The 22,472-nt window shown below is 34.3% G+C and overlaps 1 protein-coding gene across 1 annotated transcript; it reads left to right on the plus strand.

The window, feature by feature from the left end:
* The first annotated feature begins 16,428 nt into the window (after positions 1 to 16,428).
* LOC116211848 (fatty alcohol:caffeoyl-CoA acyltransferase) lies at positions 16,429 to 21,113 on the plus strand. The gene is made up of 3 exons (XM_031546374.1): positions 16,429 to 17,036; positions 19,838 to 20,264; positions 20,358 to 21,113. Exons 1-3 carry the CDS (start codon positions 16,584 to 16,586, stop codon positions 20,840 to 20,842), a joined length of 1,365 nt encoding a protein of 454 aa, XP_031402234.1. The 5' UTR covers positions 16,429 to 16,583; the 3' UTR covers positions 20,843 to 21,113.
* Positions 21,114 to 22,472: the final 1,359 nt, after the last annotated feature.

The following is a 22,472-nucleotide window of genomic DNA, read 5'->3' on the forward strand; positions in this document are numbered from 1 at the left end:
GCAACACCATAATTATTAACCCGAATCAGACAACTCAAAGTTGTGGCTAAACACGGCAAACCTGTCAATGTTGAAACCAAATACAAAGGTTTTCAAGATCTACGCAGTGCATTTTCCAGTGGCTAGTGGTAATGTCTTTTATCAGTTCATTTCGATTCAATTCATTTCAATTTGAATATAAATTAATTATGTTATTTGGAATGGTTATGGATTTAATTGAAATGAATAGAATAATATTGTTTAAAATGCATTTTAGAATGGGGTAGTCTATTTATAAACAAATTTAAGCTCTACAATTGAGCTCGTAACAACCAGTTGAATTGAATTTTGGTTAATCTTATTGATTTTGGCCTGATTTTAAATCTGATAAAATTTTTGCATTTTTAATAATAATCCTTGTATATAATGTAATCCAAACAACAATTTCTTCTCCATTGTATTGACCTCTGGGGTGAAAAGGCAATTCCAAACGGATTGTAAAAGCATTTTCACTTAGTGCATTAATATTATGGATAAATGTATATGCCTGGAAGCCATATCGTCGAAAACAAATTTCAAATTATTGTGCAATGTGGCATATGTATAATGTTTTGACAGGAGGTGATTTCTGAATCCGATAACGATAGACGGCATGCACATGTGATACTTATAATTCATTCGAAAATGAAACGGGGTTTGTTGGTGCCAGTGCCAAATTAATTAGCTGCGTACACATCGAATGTTGAAGGGCGAGGTCCCTTGATACGACTTATTATTATGGCAATATCTTTTCTTCAATAATAGTTGCAGTTGATTGGCGAACCATAATTCATTGACGCCAAAAGATTAGATGAGAATGAGAGAGATGGAATGGAATAATCGAATCAAACACTTCATGATGAGGAGGAGGGGCTTGGTGCAGTAGAATAAGTCATTGATTTGGAATCAATAGGTCTTGAATTTGGTTTTCATCCATGGAATTCTCGTGTCCTTTCGTTTTGCTTTCTCTACTCTTGTATTAATAATAGTCTATATGCCTCCCATATGATCGAGAAAATCAAACCCCTCCCATCTATATATTAGTAAAATTAACTTGGATGCGTAATGAATTAGTGGGTGCATAATAAATACAATAAAAGGTACCTAAATCTCTTAATAACAATAATTAAACGAAAATTTAAAAAGAATAATAATAAAAAATATATAACATAAAAAATTAAATGAGAACAGATTTCCAAATTACAATTGCAACAAAAAATCTATTTTTAGTATATAGCGAAACAAACTATGCTAATTCCCCAAAAATTGTCATAGCCAATAATTATATTGACTTATAATAATAAATAAAATTTTTGTACATACGATGGTCGGTACTGTAAACTTATGGTCATAAGTAGAACAAAAAAATAAATAAATAAGGATTTCATAAATACTGTTTAAAAGGACAAAAAATTTATGTTGTGATTTTTAAGTTATATATAAGTAACAAATGTATATAAACAATTAACTTAATGTGATGCATAGTAAATAAAATAATTTATAGCAAATTATCATTGAACTATTTAAATTACTATAAATTTTTATGAAAATTATAGAAGATTATTATTTAATGTTTGAAATTAACAATTGAAAAATATTCTTATGTTTAATAAGAAAATTGGTATTTCAAATTGCAAATACTTACAAATAAGAAATGATATAGAAATTTGAGCAAACAATTAAATAAATATATGGTGCATATTAAATAAGATGGTTGGTTGCAAAATTATTTTTGAACCATTTAAAATTACTCTAATTTTATTGAATATCGTTATTTATTTGAAATTTAAAATTAATTATTTTAAAATTTACTATTACTATTAATAAGAAAATTGCTCTCATAACCAATGAAAATATTAATCTTAATTAAGAAAAGCTTCTTCATAATTTAAATTAACATTTAACTATAAGAAATTAAATAATTGAATATGCGCAAAAAACCTGTGTATCGTGCGGAATGAAAACTAAATGATCTAATAAATAAGTATGAACATAGATTTTAAAATAATTTATACTCGAAAATAATTAATTAGGCATATAGATAAATTGTCAATAATTACTAACTAGATATATGTACGAGCATATTAAAACATAAAATTTAACATGTTAAAAATAAGGATTCTGAATCAATAAAATGACTACTTTTTAATTGCTTCTATCAACAAATAGAACATTTTTCGAAAATAATAAATTATCTAATAAACAAATATGAAAATAAATATTAGAACAATTTATATTTTAAAATAATTATTTAAGCATATATATAAACTATCACAAAATAGTAATTACATAAGTTTAGGTGCATATCGAAATATAAAATTTAACATGTGAAAAATAAAGAATTTGACTAGAACTATTCCAAAAAATGTGTAAAGCGACAATTATATATATGTCCAAGATATCTTTAATTTTATCATGGTATTATATTCACTATCAAATAAATAAACTACTCATCTATACACAACATTTTTTTAAAAAAGGTACCAGACTAATTTTATGAAATTAGGATCACAAAAATTTAAAAGTTCAAAAAATTGAAAGTAAGGATATAACATGACATAATTTTTAAAAAGAAATTCAAAATAAATTTTGTATAACTGCATTTTATAAATGTATTGGATCTACATAATGTTAATGGTTTAATAAATATGCAACTCAAATGAGGGAATTAATAGCAAAATTGGGAATTAATGCTAACTAGCATTAATAATATAATTAGCTACAAAATCATTATTGAACTATTCTAAAATTAGTTTAATTTTCTTAATATATCATTGATTATGATATAAACTTAATCATTCGAGATATTTTATTACATGACAATACAAATATGTTTCCCAAAAATCAAAATATATTTACTATAAGAAGTGAAATATAAATGCGTCAAAAACACAACGCAAAGGATGCAACACTAAAAAAATAATTTAATCACATATATAATTTCCATGAAAAAGACTATAAGCTATTAATTTTATGATTTTATGGTCATATAGGAGAAAAAACTATAAGCACAATATATGTACTTATGCTCATCAACAACAAAATATATAAAAGAAATTAATGAAAAAGTGGAATCGGGTAGGGTCCTCGGAGGATCAATATGTTATAAATAATTAATTAATGTATGTAGGGAATCTATGTTTCACCGAAAATGTGGGAAATATAAAGACATATAAATGAACGTTTCGACTACCATGTAATGCGGCGACTCCGTATGATTCCAATCGGCATTTACTAACAGGTGGAGAAGCGAAAGATCACTTAATTGGGGCGGGCCAATTACTTCATCCTATGCGTCAAGATCATGATCGTGGTCCATCCTTTTATATATTGTATATAGGTTAATTATATTATTATTGAAAATTCTTCAACAGATCATGAAATGACCGACCAACTAACTAAGCAAGCTATAAATTACGAGATTTATAATCTCCAATGCATATCTATAAGCTGAGTTTCTTTCCTTTTGGTTGGGATGTCTCCATCCATGTTGGCTTGGAATTTCTTAGTTCTGCCTTTGTTTTGCAAATCCAAAATGTGTCACACAACGTTAAGCTGTGATGATCACGTGTATATCTATCTCTACTATTATAAAGTCAGAAAAATGGCATTTATCCTTTTATTAGCTATTAGTTAGAATTTCTATTTTATTGTACCAGATTCATGAGTTTTCCTTGTAATCAAAGAAAGACGACTTTTATTTAAGTTTTACTTTCTATAAAATATCATTATAAAATAACTAAAATTAATAATAGCTACATAATTAAGGTTACAATAGTAATTACATTTTAAATCCCTCCCCACTCTCTTCTCTCCTCCTTTCATCCGGTCAACTTTTGTTTTTCTTTTTTCCTGTTTTCCATTATAATCCATTAGGAAAGAAAAAAAAATGATAAACATGAGTTGGGCCAACTTTACAATTTACTCGCTTAATGCCGAATTATTTTTACCGTGCATAACACGGTTTCTAAATCACACACACACACACACACATATTCTCATATATAAGCAGAAATGAAGTGGATCCTACTTGATACGATGATGCCTTCAAAAGTCCAGATGGCTGTTTGTAATTTTTTTCCTTTTTTCTTCATTTTTTCCCAAGTTTTATAGTTATTTGAAATTTTAATTTTGCAAATAAATATAATTCATAAGGTGAGATAATCTTCCAAATATTTTTTGAAATAATTTGGTAAGATACAATTCCAAAATTTTGAAATTTTATTTGAGATTTTGATTTTGCAAATGAATGTAATTGATGAGATGAAATAACCTATAAAATATGTTCTAAATTTATCAACAAAGTGTTAGTTGAGTGGTAAGCAGTCTCAACCTCTATAAAGAGGATAATACAAGTACGAATCTTGGGAGGGGAAGTAATTCTTAATACTCAATCTACTGGAATTGCGAGAATAATGTGCTCAAAGTTTTATTTTACCTAAAAAAGTATGTTCTAAAATTTTAACTATTTATGTAAATAGAATCTATTATAAGATGGACAAAAGTCAATTTCAGTCCCCTACTTTTAATTGCTTTTTCTTATTTGTCCTAAAACTTCTTTCTTGTTCGATCTTGTCCTCGCCGTTACTTGTTTCATTCATTTACGTTATGCCGTTTGATTTTCTGCCAAAACTATTTTTTTTATCTTTTTTTTATCTTTTTTTGTTAATAAATTAATTTCTGAAAATGAAAAAAAATACTTAAAAAAGCAAAATAGAGAGAGAGAGAGAGAGAGAGAGAGAGTCACAAGGCCCGAGGGATGACCGAAGGTCTTCGGGGTAGAGGGGGAGTCACCCCACCCACACTCACCAGCGACCTCCCTAGCGGTCGCCAACAACATTGAATGAGGGGTGATGCCCCCTGCGACAGCCAATCCTCTCTCTCCCTCTTGCCTATGTCCATCGTCCAATTCCTTTTCATAATTTTAGAAAATTAATTTTATTTACACAAAATTTTAAAATCTGTTAGTGTTGACAGAAAAGTTAAATGATAGGGCATTAGTAAATAAAATGATATGCTTTATTTCAAATTTTGTTTAATATCTTAATTGTGCGTGAGCCTTCTCTCTACAACTTTCTCTAATTTTAAGTTTTTCATAAATGAAGTTAGAATTTTTATTTTTAAATTTTTTTTCTAATACTATTTACTAGTTACTAAGTTTTATAATTTTATTTTTGAAATAAGTAGTAACCTAAGAAAATTTGGTTATGACAAAAAATTTTTATGATACTTTTCGTATGTGAAATTTGGAAGATTTTTGGAAAGTTCAAATTTCAAATTTGATATAAAATTCTAACAGTATTATGATAGATACCATTTATCATTTCATAATATATAAATAGAAAGTACAGCTAATGTGAATTATTCTTAAATTTCAATTTTAATAATGTAACTTCATTCATGCAAGTGTTGTGAAAAATTGAAGTTACCAATGTGGATTATATGTAGATTACTAATAAATTTAAAATTTAAGAGTTTTTGAATTTCTGTACAATATTATTTAATAAATTTTGAAATTTGTATTTAAAAATGAAACAACGATTATTTACATTATATGTTTTGAAATTTTCAACTTTTCATGATTATACACGATTACTAAATTCTGAGTTTCTCATATTTTCAAATAAGATAATTTTTTGAGCTTTTCAGTATTTCAATAAATATATTCCGTATTATTTTGTATGATGCGCTAGCTCCATCCCTATCATGATTATACACGATAACATCTTATACTATTATTTAATGAAAAACTTCACTTTGTAATTGCCAACATTTTTTTTTTCTAAAATCAAACTTTATTATATAAAGATTATTAATTTCTCTCCCAAATTCAAGAAAAATATTAAACTAAAAATTAAAAATTCACTATTCTGTTACCTCAGAAATCTTTTTCATATCTTTTCCACATCTATTTATAAAAATCATTAAATTTTATTATTGTTAAAAAAAATCAAATCTTTTAAAATTAGAATTTTGAGTTTGTGCAAAGAGGCGATTGTTGTGCAAGCGCCCAGTTGCGGGCTAATATATATGTAACCTTATTAATTTGGATTACTTATTTTAAAAACAAACGAATATTTATGCTTTTTCTGAATCCTTTATCATGAGAGCTTTGTAGGAAGAAATAGATGGAAAAGAGAGAGAATTGGGATATATGTATATGATGTGGCCTTTAATATGGTTTTTGGGTCCCTCGGAGTTGTCGATGTGCATGGCCACTTAGTATCCAAAATTAATGGATTCAGACTAATTTAGGTTCAAGTGGATTTTATTTATTAAGAGATAAAATTTTTTTAAATGTGATTTTTTTTATTTATAAGACTCGTGTAAAAAAATCTTGCTTAAAGTAACTCACATATCGGTACATTCATTGTTGTTTGATTAATCAGCACATGTATGCAACTCAGACCTCATCCCCAGAAACTGAACTCCATCTGTACTTTTAGCCAAATTGAGTCTGTAGATAATTAAATTAAGGATAAAGTTCAATTTTGGTCTCGATCTTTTTTTGGGTTTTAGTTCTTCACTTATTTTTGGGCTGGTAATTCGAGTCCTCACTCTTCCTTAGTTGGTCACTTTTGGTAATATTACTATTTATTAAATTAAAATAACACTGATCTGTAACTTTATTTAAATAAGAATTTTATTTTTAAAATATCAAAAGTACTTAAAAGTAAAATAAAGAAAAATTCTCAAATCAGAACGGAGAAGGGGATTAAGGTTTTTGTCATTGGTGCTCGTCCATGAGTTTCTCGGAGCATAACCTTAATCCCTCATCGCTCCAATTAAATTGTTAAATCACCCTAATTTCGAAACTTTCTTGATCTACCGCACACATATAGACATGGAGGAAAAAGAAATGAGAGAATTTAAACAATATGATAAGATAAATATAAATGGTAAAAGATTATATGAAATTTTAAGTTTAAATTGTGCATGAGCCTTCTTTCTTCAGCTTTCTCTAATTTTAAGGTTTTCATAAATGAAGTTAGAATTTTTTATTAAATTTTTCTAATACTATTTACTAGTTACGAATTTTTATAATTTTATTTTTGAAATAAGTATTACCTAAGAAAATTTGGTTTTGACAAAAAAAATTATGGTAATTTTTGTATATGAAATTTGGAAGATTTTTGGAAAGTTCAATTTTCGAAATTTAATATAAAATTCTAATAGTATTATGATAGATACCATTTACCATTTCATAATATATAAATAGAAAGTACAACTAATGTGCATTATTCTTAAATTTCAATTTTAATAATGTAACTTCATTCATGCAAGGGTTGTGAAAAATTGAAGTTACCAATGTGGATTATATGTAGATTACTAATAAATTTAAAATTTAAGAGTTTTTGAATTTCTGTACAATATTATTTAATATATTTTGAAATTTGTATTTAGAAATGAAACAATGATTATTTACATTATATGTTTTGAAATTTTCAACTTTTCATGATTGTACACGGTTAGTACATTTTGAGCTCATCATATTTTCAAATAACATATTCTTTTGAGCTTTTCAATATTTTAATAAATATATTCGGGATTATTTCGTATGATGCGCTGGTTCCATTCCTATTATATATATATATATATATGTATGGATATCTTATACTATTATTTAATGAAAAGCTTCACTTTGTAATCGCCACCATTTTTTTCTAAAATTAAACTTTATTATATATAAAGACTATTAATTTTATATGAGATCTTCGAAGAGATAGTAATCCGCGCATTCTGAGGTCATTTACATAAAATATGATTTTATATTTTACAATATTCAGAAGATTTTAGAAAATACTGATTGGTCTAAAAAATCTAAATTTATATGCTTTGAAAATTTTAAATTAAAAAATTAAAAGTTCCTTTTATAAAAAAGCTAAAAAAAGAGAAAATAACAATGAAACCTACAAATCTATACTCACATATTTTTTTAAAAATATATATTAAAATTTCAAATTCATACATTAAAATTTAAAAATTCTTTTATAAATTAAGCTAAAAAAATGAGAAAATACTCATCAGTCCCGCAAATTTATATCCTTATATTTTAAAATTTTAAAAGTGTTGTTTAAAAAATTTAAAAAATTAAGAAAATTTCATTTAATAGCCGAGTAGCCGAGTATTTCGAGGCTATTTGGTCAGGTCGACCTTATTCTTGCTTTTATATATACAGTTGTTCAGCCCGTGCATTGCACAAAATAAAACATAACTTATAACAATATAAAAATGATCAAAATCTTATGAAAAATATTAATTACAATTTAAAATTCAAAATTTCGTGATTTGTTGAATATTAGGTAACTAATAGTATCCTATAAAAAATTAGAACGATATTATGCTTTATTCGGGTTATAAAATATCTTTTAAAAATAAAAATAAAAATAATTTTATTTAAAATTATTATAAAAATTAAAGAGATAGTTTTCTAAATTAAATAATATTTCATTCGGCAATACATGCATTTTGAGGTCATCTGACCATCCCCATAGCTTCCCTTTATTAAGTATAGATATAGATATATATATATATATAGATATCGATGCCATCTATTTTATACGCGAACTTATAATCGGGGGGGACCGACAAACTGGAAAATCATACTGGAGCTGCACCAATGGTCCAATCACAATGAGCAGCAATGACATTTGCAATTATAAGCACCGACGACAAAAAAAAAATCAAACAAAATAAAACAAAGAGAGTCAGAAAAGTGTCATTGGTGCTCGTCCACCCAATATTTTTCGAGAAACTGAGGGACGAGCATCAGTGAAAATAAGGGATTAAGTTATGTACTCTTGTCCAGTTAATAATTGCCTTAACGTCCGGTGACCAATGAGCATTTGTCCGTACGATAATTTACAACAATCATGTATTAATGGTGGACTTCCGGCTCATAAAATATTGGGGGATTAATACATAGCTAAGTAGCTGTGTAAAACTCCACCCTGAATGGCACGTGTCCAGAAAGAAAGAGAGAGAATTGTGTAATCGGATACTTATCATTCGAAAATAGAGTTTTACTCGCCCAATATTTTCTTTTCGGTTAGTTTGCATTTCGGTGCCCCCACCCCAAACAACCAACACCTTACCGTCATTTTTAATTAGTGCCTCCCTTTCCAGTTGACGTCCTGTTCGTTCACAATTTCATCGTCATCGACAACGTTAAATTGGGAAAAAAAAGAAAGAAAGATGTAAACAACCCGGTCTCTTTCAAGTTTCAGATTCAACTATTAGCGCCGGCCGACCGTTGGAAGTAATTTTCATAAATAGATTAGATCCACATAAATTGGCTACTCGAATATCAGCTCGAGGGGAGGAATCTGCCTGATGAGTTTAAGTCCACAAAATTCTGACCGTTAAAAAAGAAAAAAAGAGCGAGCAGCTTCTTGTGAGATTAAATAGAAATGTCCAATTTGTACTTTTATATATATATATATATATATTGATGCAACGCACATGCGAGCGACTGTCACAACTCAGTTGATTTCGCATAATACTGGAATTACGACTTTTAATTTCCCATTGATTCTCCGAATTCCTAGGAAACCGGTATCAAACTCGAATTGAATCCGAGAATGGGCGAAAGAGCACGGTATCTCCAAACTTTATTGAATGATCAAAAAACGATTTATAGACCTAGGGCTTACATCGCTTAAATAGAAAAAAAAATTATAACGAAAGAAATAAAATATTCTTTAAAATAAACTATTTCCTAAAATTTGTAAAAATGCCCAAATAACATAAAATTGTCTATTTGAGGCCCTAAACGATAAAATTCGACTTAAATCTCGTCTTTTTACCACCAAAGGCCGTAAGTTGTGCTCTGAAGGCCGTTTTCCCTCGAGACAGGGTTGTCAGAACTTGTTTTTCTCGATGTACCGATTTGCCACGTCGTCTGCCGTATCATTCTCTCTTGGGTGGAGAGAATTCGCCCTTGAATTGTCGTTGTCCGAGCTATCACCTTGATCTTCACGAATAGAGAGATTAAAATGCTTTGCTACTTTCTCACTTGCCATTTGAATGCATTCTTCTCTTTGCGAACTCTTTCTCTTAATTCTTCGTATATAAAATTCCGTACACCTCTTAGCCAATAAACACTTTCATTGAATCTTTGCTTTCTTGATCGAGTTGCATGCACTTCGACCAACTTTGACAATTGAATAACCTCCGAAATCGGCACCGGAAGCATCCATGCATCTTTCTTTGTATTGAAAATTTCTTCATCTAGAATATCCTCAATCTGAGCACAATAATGAAAATGTTTATCACCTCCAATATCATTTAATATGGATTTGCTGACAACGAACGTTAGTTTACCTTGATCATCAAATACAAATTCTGTAACTTCTTCTTGATCTTTATCTGGATATATATCGAAAACTGGATTGGCTTCATCATATGATATGTCTTCGACGTGATATGCTAGCATGAATCTGAAACTTCTCATTAGTAGATCTTGATTCCGTCGGTTGACTTGATGCGTAAATGAATTGTCATTCAATTCAAAAACACGATCGTGATGAAAAGGATTGCCATCCTCGTCGTCATTATTAGCACAACAAGCTTCGTAACGCTCAAGACGCTGTTGCAGCCACTCAATCTAACGACGCAATTCCACCAGCTCCAAATCACGAGCATTACCTTCCGAATGATTCTCCACAATGCGTCGTCGATTAGAATTCCTAACCTGTCTCTGATACCAACAGACGTAGCATACACGCAAGCAACTGTCACAGATCTGTTAGTTCCACAGATTACCGAAACTACGACATTCAATCTCCTATAAATTCTTCGAATTCCTAGGAAACCGGCATCAAACTCAAATCGAATTTGAGAATAGGCGAAAGAGTATGGTAGCTCCAAACTTTATTGAATGATGAAAAAATTATTTATAGCCTTAGGGCTTACTATATATATAGATAGATAGATAGTTGCATTATACAGACGAAATAAATTATTTTAAATTTGTAGTATTTTATTTAAAAGCAAATTAGTAAGAAATGAAATAAAATAAACAAATTTAAATTACATAAACAAAATAAATTACACAAGTCCTGAAGCAATTTACACCGATTTTGAAGAATTTCAGTTCAATTCTTAGTAAAGTAATTAATTTTTACTTAAATTTTTAAATACTACCTGATTGTACGGTGCAAGTATTTTTGTTGATTGCACGATAGAATCTCCTAATAGCATAGCAATCAAACATCTTACTATATTATTTTCCTGTAAATAAAGAAAAAACTTTGTACTTATTGGTTTTTGTTTGATAAATTCGTACTTTTTCGACCGGATGGATCCGCGATGGTAATTGCTGGGATTGTTTGGGTTAAAAGAAATCAACAATTGTTAATTATGAAGATTGAGACTTGGCGTCTTGTCAAAATGACAACCACCCATGATCGCAGTGCGTGCGTGCGAGTGTGTGTGTGTTTGTGGCAATGAAGTAATTGGGCCTTATCTCCTTCGTAACACCTACTCAACCACTTGTAATTAATCAAGGCATCATCACGCCCCCACTACAAATATATTTATATAACCCAGCTGGCCTGATCGTTTTTATGTGAGACCAGCATGTGCTTTGTGCAAAACCCTTATTAAATGGACATTGAAATGGACATCCCCCTCAATTCTCACCAATCCTTTTTCTTGTCTCACATAGTGTCTCCTGTCCTCTCTCCCCATCACCTGCTTTCTCTACCTAATTACGTGGGTTTAATTGCTCGCATCATCAATTAGTAGCTGTTGGTCTATGCTTAGTTTTTGCCTTCAGATCGGAGTTACCACTATCGTGGTATCGAGGCAAGCGTGGATACGTTCTACAGTTGCTATAGATCGATGTAATCAATGAATGAATGGAGATCCAATCGTTGGTTGAAACTGACCTTTTATTATTATTTTTTTTTCTTTTCTATTAGTTTCATTGTATATATACATACACATCCCGATTTGCCTTCCATTGTTGATTTATATGTTGCTATTTATATTGTCGATCTCACTAGCTAAATATCTTTAATGTGCTACTAGTAGGAAACCGCGAGCGTTGCACGTATGGCTATATAAATTTAAGTACTGATATTTTCTTTCATAATTTTAAAGGTAAATTGTACTGGTGGTCTAAAAAGTTTTACAAATATTTTAACGTGGTACAAAAAGTTTTTTTGCTACTTGATGGTACAAAATGTTTCAAAGTTGTTTCAGTATAGTACAAACCGTCATGTCGCCATTGACGCCGTCACGCCGTCCTTTACAAGATTGTAAATTTTGCACCATTATGTAATTTACATAAAACATTTTGTACTATTAAGTTATAGCTTCAAAACATTTTGCACCATCATGTAATATCCCAAACGTCTCACAAAAATCAGTTTTGCACCATCAGCGTCGGTTTAATTACGTCAATGGCGAGATGACGGTTTGTACTATACTGAAACAACTTTGAAACATTTTGTACCATCAAGTCGCAAAAACTTTTTGTACCATATTAAAACATTTGTAAAACTTTTTAAACCATCAATGCAATTTATCCTAATTTTAATGTAATAAACCAACTATGATAACCTTTACAAATCTATAACTTACATAAACATGTGAAGTTAAGTAGTGCGTTTTCAAATGAAGGAATTCCATTTGTGCCTCTTCTTTACAATTTTACCTCCTCATAATCCAGTGAATCCTACCAATTGTGTTACTTAAATTCAAAGTGATAGTTATTACATATAAGCAATATTGTGAACTCTCGCTCCTCCCTGTCACTCCAACTACCAAAAATCGCAAAGGTATTGCCTTTAAGCACCTTTCTAGAATTGCTTCCTCGGTATTATTCTAAACACTTTCCTTTTACTCCGTGATGTTCAATTCCTGCTCTTCGTCCACTCTACGCTATGTCATTAAATATAAAAAAGGAAAAAAAAATAAATCTTCAACCACGAGACATGGTAACATGCAAAATAAAGATAAAAAATATATATGAGAGAACGAACAATCGGTAATGGTAACCTCAAACACCTCAACACGAGGATAGAGGTCAACAGGCAGTGAGGATGGATGCCGGAGCCTCAGTGCCATAGGTGGTGATCCCAATAGGCATCAAATTAAGGCTCTCAAGCAGGGAGAATAAACAAAAGTTGCCAGGATGCAAGGCCCACCTATGACGGCTTAGGCGAATTGACGATGTTCTAGATGAGAGATTTTACCAGAATTTTCTTAAGGAAGCTCAGTTTCTGCTCCATCATCGAAGTAAATGAGATTCAGATTATTACAAATAATAAATAACGAACAAATAATCAACCAAATCAAAAGAATTGATAAGTTGCATATCCTAGAGGAACATGAGACAAATTTAGTAGGAGCAAAAGCCAACTGAGGAATATGCCAGCTTCAGCAGGGGGAATGAGGCCGGTAGTGGCAAGCCGAATAAATAATGAGGATATAAAAGGGGAAAGCGGCAAGAGAGTATTAGAGAGTTTCTTTTATCTAATCTGAAGAATTATTAATTTTAAAATAACTAAAAGGAATTTGAAGACATATTTGTTAACTCTGTGAAAATAGAGTTATTCGGTACATTTGATGGCTATAATTGGAGTTAGTTTATTGAGTTTTTCTATGAAGACTTTTTTTGGAGAAAGGGAGTAAAAATTGAAACATGTCTATATATATCGAAATGTAAAAATGGAATTATGAAAAATCAAGAAATATCCCCAGTGAGCTCTGTACTTTTGTAGTAGTTATAGATTCTTTCTTCTTTTGTTTTAGTCTTTCTTATTCTCAAGGATGGACCTAGCATTTGAATCAAGAAGAGGTAGGTCCTAATGAAAGGCTGCAGGGAGCTAAATTTATGAACTATACAAACACAAAAAATAAACAAATTCCGCATAATTTTGAAATTTCAGAGCACGAAGATAAACAAAATCCATATAATTTTGAATCTTTAGTTGAGATGATGCACGATCCCCCATGAGCCACCCCATATTCCATGTCTAAATAGGAAAAGAAAAATGTCATCGAATAATAACGAAAAAGTTTCAAGTTTGATTTTTAGTAGGGCTATGCACGCCCCTTGTTAGGTTTTCTATTTTATCATATCAGGCTACTTCACTTATAATCGATATATATATATATATATATATATATAGAGAGAGAGAGATGGACCATGAAAGTGTTAAGAGGGTAGTTGCCCCCTAAAATTTTGACCTTCTAAGAAAAATTATATATTATTTTTTAAATTTTGATGTAATTCTTTATATTCGTCGTTGTTGAGACATATTGTCTCACACGGAAAAATAAAAAAGAAATCAACGAGTTTATAAGTGATTGGGTACCACAATCTATAAGATCGAACTTTTAGGTTGGAGATGAGCCCAATCGCTTATCACCCATGGTATTTTACATAGTATCAAATTGGATTACGTTTTCGCGTGCATATGTGGGCTTACACCATGCCAAGTCTAGTTTCGAGGCAGCTAAATTGCGCCTCATCTTAATTCGGCCCAAGTGTGGCCTCATTATTAATTACCCTCTTTCTCTCGCCCGAGGTGTGAGAAGAAGTCCACCCTGTGGTTAAGTTCCGAGCACGGAAGTCTAGTCCCAGCTTATAGTCGATTCTTGAGGGCGAGTGTTCAAGTCCACGTGGCACGTGTAGGTGAAACATCAAAACCACAAGTTGCCATGTGAGGGCAGGTGTTGAGACATATTGTCCCATATGGAAAAACTAAAGAGAAATCCACAGGTTTATAAGTGTTTGGGTACCACAATCTATAAGCTCGAGTTTATATTTCCATTAGGCTTATACGGACTTGGGCGCATATCCATTTAAAAACTTAAGCTAATAAGTGTTGGTACCCAATGATCCTATAAACTCATGATTATTCTTTCATTTTTTCTATGTGGGATTATAATTCATAACATCCACCTTCACGTGCAACATGTGGTCTATTTTTGCCTATACATTATCATGTGCCCTTAAATACCTATTCTCAACAACTGACATTGAGTCAGGCTCATCTTCTGTACTTGGGCGATGGGGGACTAACACGAGACGCTCTTTTGATTGCTCTCGATTTTAGGTTGGCATAGTGTGAGTCCACATAAGTACGCAGAAGAGTAACCTGCTCCGATACTATATTAAATCTCCATTGTGCTTATATGAACCTGGGCCAATATTCACTTTAAAGGCTCAAGCTGATAAATGTTGGTATCCAAACCCTTATAAACCCCATGAATTTTTCTTTAGTTTTTCCGTGTAGGACAATATATCTCAAAATCCGCCTTCATGTGGCAATGTGAGGCTTTGACGCTTTACCTACACATGCCACGTGGACTTGAACACCCGCCCTCAAGAATTGACTATGAGCCAAGACTGGACTTCAGTGCTTGGGACGTAACTACAAGGTGGACTTCTTCTTATACCTAGGGCGAAAGGATAGGGGACAATTGATAATGAGGCAATGCTTGCGTCGGATTAAGATGAGGCGCAATTTGGTTGCATATAACTAGACTTGGCATAGTGTGAGCCCACACGTGCCGCGAAAACGTACCCTGCTTTGATACCATGTAAAATATCACTGGGCCTATAAGCGATTGGGTCCATACCCAACACAAAAATTTGCCAAGTCTAGTTTCGAGATAGCTAATAATGCACCTCTAGTTAGGCCATAGTGCGGAGCTCGATGCTAGTTTAGTGTTTGTCCCCCCTTCGCCCGAGCACAGAAGATGATACACGGCTCATGATCAATTATTGAGGACGGGTGTTTAAGGGCACATGGCACATGCTGGGTCACACGCTGTCACTTAATGGCTGGTGTTGAGATATGTTGTCCTACACAGAAATATTGAGAAATAAATCACAAGCTTATATAAGACTTGGGTTCAGTAACCTATCAGCTTAATCTTTTGAATTGCAAATAAGCTCAAATCTGTGTAGGCCTAAATAGAAATTTTACACCGTTTAACTTGAAAAAGTGTTTCTTATCACCTCCTCAACCTCATGGACCTTGCTCCCTTAAGTCCAAATCTTGAGTATGTCCCCGTATGCATACATGTTATATGTACACTAGGTTCTTTATTTTTCATTGTGGCCATGGCATGTCTCGAAACTCTTCATATTATATACATTACCGTAAAATGTGTTTCCTTTAAGTAGAAATGATGCCACGCGCTTACAAATTCTATTCTTATTAAGATCAACTAAAAGCGATTATTTCACGAAATTTCACATTATTATTCTTTTTGTCTTTGATTTGCTGAAGTGATTTTTAGGGTATTATACACAATCGACCATACAGGATTCACTCGCGAGTGCGCGCGCGCACACACATACATACATACATGTATAAATGAATAATATGGATGCGTCGACATGAAAGTATGCATTGCTGCGTAGCTATATAAACCGAGCCAGCTGGGGTATATATATTTGTGTATATAAATATGAATGGTAGGTAGCAGCAAAATCAGTGTTCGCACAATCCCTGTCTGCTAAATATATCTGAGACTTCTTCCTCATCAGTCAGAGAGAAAGACATCTAGGAAATTAATTAAAAAAAAATATTTATATTATTATGGGGACAATCCGTGAAGGGCACCAGCCTCCATTGATCCAAGACCTCAAGGTGACCGTCCACGACACCTCCGTCGTCCTCCCAGCTCAGCCGACGCCCCGGCGGTCCATGTTCCTCTCCAACATCGACCAGGTCCTCAACTTTGACGTCCAGACCATCCACTTCTTCGGGCCGCACCCCGACCACCCTCCCGATGCTGTGGTCCGAAAGCTCCGCGACGCCCTCTCGCAGATTCTCGTGCATTACGACTTCCTGGCTGGAAGGCTAGTGGTCGACCCAGCTGGGAGCGGGCGGCTCGTGTTTGATTGCAACTCTGCAGGCATCGGGTTTGTGGTGGCCTCCAGCGAGTACAATCTGGACGACGTCGGGGACCTGGTGTACCCGAACCCGGCTTTCGAGCAGCTGGTCACCAAGGTGATATGTCCCGACGACAAGCCATTGGGCATTTTCCAGGTACGTAGATTCATTATTATATATTGTTTAGGACATTGTTGTCGGGAAAAACCTTGCAATTCATAGTGGTCAGCCATTTTTGTCTTACTCCACGCAAAATCTGTCACTGATGCTTCGGAAATTCAATCACTACAAATTTGGTAATTTTTCACTATATTGACAAAAAAAAAAGAGCCTATAATGATGAACTTGACTTGCTTCAAGTGGTACGGTATTTATTCCTTTCTTAAATAATATCTTGAGTTCGAGTTTTATCAATGAAGAAAATTTACATGGGAGAATTTTATCATATAGTGAGTCGACCGGACTTAAATACTAATCCTTTCGAATATTATGGTTCACATTGAAAAAAATGCAACACCTACTTATTAACTTCTCCGACTATTGATTTTGCGGGATCGATCGAGATCAGTTTTATTGTTTTTGTGCCGATCCCGTCATACCTGAGTTATTGAGGGGGTTCAATCTTCTTCCACTTGCACGTCCACCTAATGGATAGATCATCAATAAATGCTCATCCCCTTGGACTTCTTACACAGCAAGCGCACCGCCTTGTTAGCTCGGCTTGTGACTTGTCACTTTATATGCTGTCCTTTATTATTATTATTATTATTTTGATAGGTTGCTGTGCTTTATTTTTATTTCCTAGTGAACTTTCCGTGCAATGCCATTAATGAGTGTTGAAAATTTCTCCATATATGATGACGTCGATAGTTAAATCTTGGTGAGATTATTTTTGCATACAATAAATGTCCATAAATGGGGATGGGTTTATTATTATTTGTTTTGGGGTGGGGGAGGATTGGGGCTTGGGGGAAAATATAAAATTTATATATATATATATATATATTTTGAGTATATCATATTTTTACATTAAAATATGGTACTTCACCCTCATGATAGGTTGCTGTACTTTATTTTTATTTCCTAGTGAACTTTCCGTGCAATGCCATTAATGAGTGTTGAAAATTTCTCCATATATGATGACGTCGATAGTTAAATCTTGGTGAGATTATTTTTGGATACAAGAAATGTCCATAAATGGGGATGGGTTTATTATTATTATTATTTTTTGGGTGGGGGGCAGGATTGGGGCTTGGGGGGAAATATAAAATTTATATATATATATTTTTTAAGTATATCATATTTTTACATTAAAATATGGTACTTCACCCTCATTGGTTTTTACAATTTTAAACAATTCCCGTATCTTCCTCTTGAGTTTCGTCCCCTTTGACCGAACTCCTAGATCCGTCCATGCCCATAAACCTAATAGGAGAGACGTACGTGAAAGAAAGAGGGTCGGCACGTTAGTGAACTCCCATAATGAATCCGGACATTGGTTTATAGGTTTGGGATACATCTAGATAGAATAGTGCCATTGCATGTAAACACTTATGTTTGCTTTAATGATAATTTTGGTGTGCTTCGAAAATTAGGCACTTTCCTAGTTACATTAATTAGGCAGATAGATTAGCCGTGTAACCGCGGGAAACTGTGGCTCACATTATTAATTTTTTTTCTTTTTGTAAAACATAGTATTCGAAAGCACAATATGACCTCGATTAATTCAGTTCGAGCCCGATTTTTATTAAATGATAAAACTCTCATAACATGAATTTTTTTTATTCACAAGATTTAAATTCGAAATCTTATTTAAATAGTGTAAGTGCTGAATCGTTTGAATCAATTTACATTAGTCATTATTAAAATTTTCTTTTGGGTGAAATACGGGGCAGAGAGCCCGGGCTCTCGCTGTATATGTGTGTATATATATATATATATATATATATATTCTGCGGAAGTAGGCTCTCCCTATATTAATTAGTTGGATAGTTAATGCACGTGCAATATCTAGAAACTAACTAGAAATATATGCCCGTTCTCTTGAGTGAGAATCAATCTAGATCCACGACCTCTTGGCTGTAGATGATAATTCCATGCAAATTCACTAAACCCTCTTGTTTAGCAACAAAAATTTGTGAAAGAATCACCTGACATATAAACTAGTTGACACCCGCACTTTGCACGGTAATTTTTTCGTCTGTTTTTTTTTTGGTCAATATATAGCATGTAGTAAGTCCTTGCATATATAGGGCATTTTCCTTCTAATTCAGTCAATTCAAATACAATACGAATGTAAACATTCTAAAAGTGGGTGTAGCGCAGTGGTGCACGCTCTTATCTGGTAATCGAGAGATTTCAAGTTTGATTCTTAGTGGGATACATTCTTTTAGCTATTAAAATTTATATTTTATTGTACTAAATCTATAAGCTTCTCTTGTAAAAAAAAAAAAAAAGGAACGTAAGCCTTCTCTAGTGATGGTGACTCATATATTAGTTGGCCTTACCAAAATTGGCCAATGCACGACAATAGTCCATAAATTGAACACAATTTAATCAAAAAATTTGACCAAGAAAAGGAGAATTTCGCACATATTTGAGAACTAAACCTATATACTATACGACAAAGTTTTAGATTCGATTTAAGTGTTGAAAACAGTACACTTCTTCCATTATCCCGACTCAATTGGCCTTCCCAATTGTATTCAAGGAGCTATTTAATAGATTAAATACCATGTTCGGAAATGAGATACGATCGGTCGATCTGTCGTATCTTATTCATGATATGTTAATGCTTGTTTATACGAGGGAGGGCTATGGGACCCGCCTTCAGCATATGTCTTGAATAAAGGCGTATAGATTATATTCCAAGCATGCATGCAATAATTGGCCGACAAAGTAGAGACTAACAAGAAGTAAATGTCTTCGGGCATGCATTTCGATTTCATGTGGAAAAGGTGACATCGTTCAAGTGTGGAGGATTTGCAATCGGAATTCAGACCAACCACTCCACTTTCGATGGCCTAAGTTTCAAGATGTTCCTTGACAACCTCAGTGCTCTTGCGGCTGACAAGCCCCTGCTGTTCGAGCCTTGCAACAATCGCGAGCTCCTAGCAGCTCGGTCTCCTCCGAGCGTCACATTCCCCCACCCAGAGCTCATGAAGCTGGACATGCTCCCCTGCAGCGGGGCCGACTCTAGTGCTCCCGTATTCGAGAACACCACCGAGCATCTCGACTTCAAGATCTTCCGGCTCACCTCGGAAGACATTGCCTGCCTCAAGCGCCAGGCTGAGGATGGTGGCGTCAAACGTGCCTCTGGGTTTAACACGGTTACGGCCCTCGTATGGAGGTGCAAGGCTTTATCAGCCGGACAGGGAGAGGCAGGTAATTAGATATCGATGTCATGCATGACATTGCACCCCATAGAGAATTATTTGGACCAATCAAAATCGGTTACTAATTATATTTGATACGCAGGTGATGACGAGAGGCTGTCGACGCTGCTCTACGCAGTCGACATCCGATCGAGACTAAGCCCGCCACTGCCTCAGTCTTATGCAGGCAATGCGGTGCTGACTGCCTATGCAACGGCCTCCTGCAAGGACCTCAGGGCAGGCCCGCTCTCATTACTGGTGGAGATGGTTAAGGAGGGGTCAGCTAGGATGACGGACAAGTATGCGAGGTCGGCCATAGACTGGGGGGAGCTCTACAAGGGGTTCCCGAACGGGGAGTTCCTTGTGTCATCGTGGTGGCGGCTCGGGTTCGCCGACGTGGAGTACCCATGGGGCAGGCCTCGGTACAGTTGCCCGCTGGTGTACCACCGCAAGGACATTATCCTTCTCTTTCCCGACATTGATCCCGCCCTGCAGAACGACAATGTCAACGTGTTGGTGGCACTTCCGCCTGACGAGATGGCCAAGTTCCAGTCCCTCTTTCACAAGTTCTTGCAGGAGTCCGTGTGATTGAGCTTACTTCTTGATCTGTGAGATGCATATATAAAGTTCCACAAAATAATACATCCATATATATACACACATATATAATATATGTATACATATTATAAGTTTTAGTTTTTACATATAATTTTAATTGCAGGTGCAATATGTTTTTCTGGGGAAACCGCAGATGCAATATATTAGTGTATGTCATGCGTGTTTGCTCTAATTTGGAGTCTCAGCCGCTCAATTATATTTGTAATTGCAATATATGTAACAAGCCGGCATGGATTACAAATTGCTGCAAGCTGTTAAAATCAATCAAATAAGTTAATTAAATTAGATCGCGTCGAGAAGCTTCCTCAAATTCACCCCTTGAGCAGAGGAATAAATTTGAGTAACACTACCAAAAGAGAATGGAGATTGTAGGAGGGACGGTGCACCCTCCAGAGTCGAACGGAGGAACAAGATCAACTGGACCGTAGTGTCAAGCGGGCGAAGAAGGTTGAAGTTCGACGTGTAATTGAGACAGCGATGGATGATGGCAATCCAACAGGGCAAGTCCTGTGGAGTTGCCATACGCATCTTTCCATATTTTTATGAGCTTGTATCAGACTGCGATCTCCAGTCAAATTCTGGACATATATAGGGAAGCAGAATAATGGCCTGCTGACGCAACGTACGCTGCAACTAATTAATTGCAGCCATAACCACTGCATGGAATGGAAACCTCGACGCCTTCAAGCTATTGCTCATCATAAACCCTTCGATAGCCCTAATACTCTCTCCCCAAGACAGGAAAGTTCCCGTTCACAAAAGCCACCGGGGCATTGTTACAGATGGTCCTTTTCATAGAACACTGGCGTGTCAGGGTGGTCAGGTGAGTGCAGATACACGAACCGCAACTTATAGGCATTCGTCGAACTCTGTATGTCCATGACGCCCTGGCCAGCAGAATTCGGCCTGGTCGGAAATGAGCCACCCTCCCTCTTGAATGCTGCCACAATCCATTGCCTGCGATGCAAAGCTGAGACGGGGACTAATATGGTGGAGTAGCAGTACAGACGACCCGTACCGGATTCCTATCCCAATCATTCCGAGGGAGTACGAGACAATGCTGCTGGCAGCCCAAATCCTTAGGTGAATGCCCCAGGCTGCCTGAGATGACTGAAATAGGCAAAGTGATGAGCTTCCACATGAAGCTCGGCCCTGCAGTGACGGCATTGGCGGTCGATGTAGGCTCCCTGACTTGGCGATAGCTGGAGCTTGAGGGTTGGAAATTAGGCAGTGGCTTGGAGAGGGAGGTGGGGAAACTAGCAGAGGGATTCGTGGCAGTGCAGGAGGAGGAGATCTTGAGCTCGAGATCCGTGTGGACCTATGAGCCACAATAAATCAATAGCAATTCCTAACAGATTGATGTTAACACCCCTTATCAACCAAAAGAAGCATATTTCTGGACATTCAGCAACTACTCGACTACAGTTTCTCGCATGAAGGATTCAGTGCATCGAACACCGTGCGGCTATCAAATGAACATGGCAAATTAACACATACACGTACTAACTGCATCATAGTCAGGCAAGCTAATTAGAAATAATAATCAACATAATTGTCCAACTACAACTTTCTTGCGGTTTATTGTGTTTCTCACACAATG

This window comes from Punica granatum, chromosome 6 (genome assembly GCF_007655135.1).
Source record: "Punica granatum isolate Tunisia-2019 chromosome 6, ASM765513v2, whole genome shotgun sequence".
NCBI lineage: Eukaryota > Viridiplantae > Streptophyta > Magnoliopsida > Myrtales > Lythraceae > Punica > Punica granatum.

Bases quoted from the DNA above. Each gene is read 5' to 3' on its own strand.
- LOC116211848 (XM_031546374.1), top strand. From the start codon at position 16,584: ATGGGGACAATCCGTGAAGGGCACCAGCCTCCATTGATCCAAGACCTC. The intron at 17,037-19,837 runs GTACGTAGATTC...CATGTGGAAAAG, and splicing joins AGCCATTGGGCATTTTCCAG to GTGACATCGTTCAAGTGTGG. The intron at 20,265-20,357 runs GTAATTAGATAT...TTTGATACGCAG, and splicing joins AGCCGGACAGGGAGAGGCAG to GTGATGACGAGAGGCTGTCG.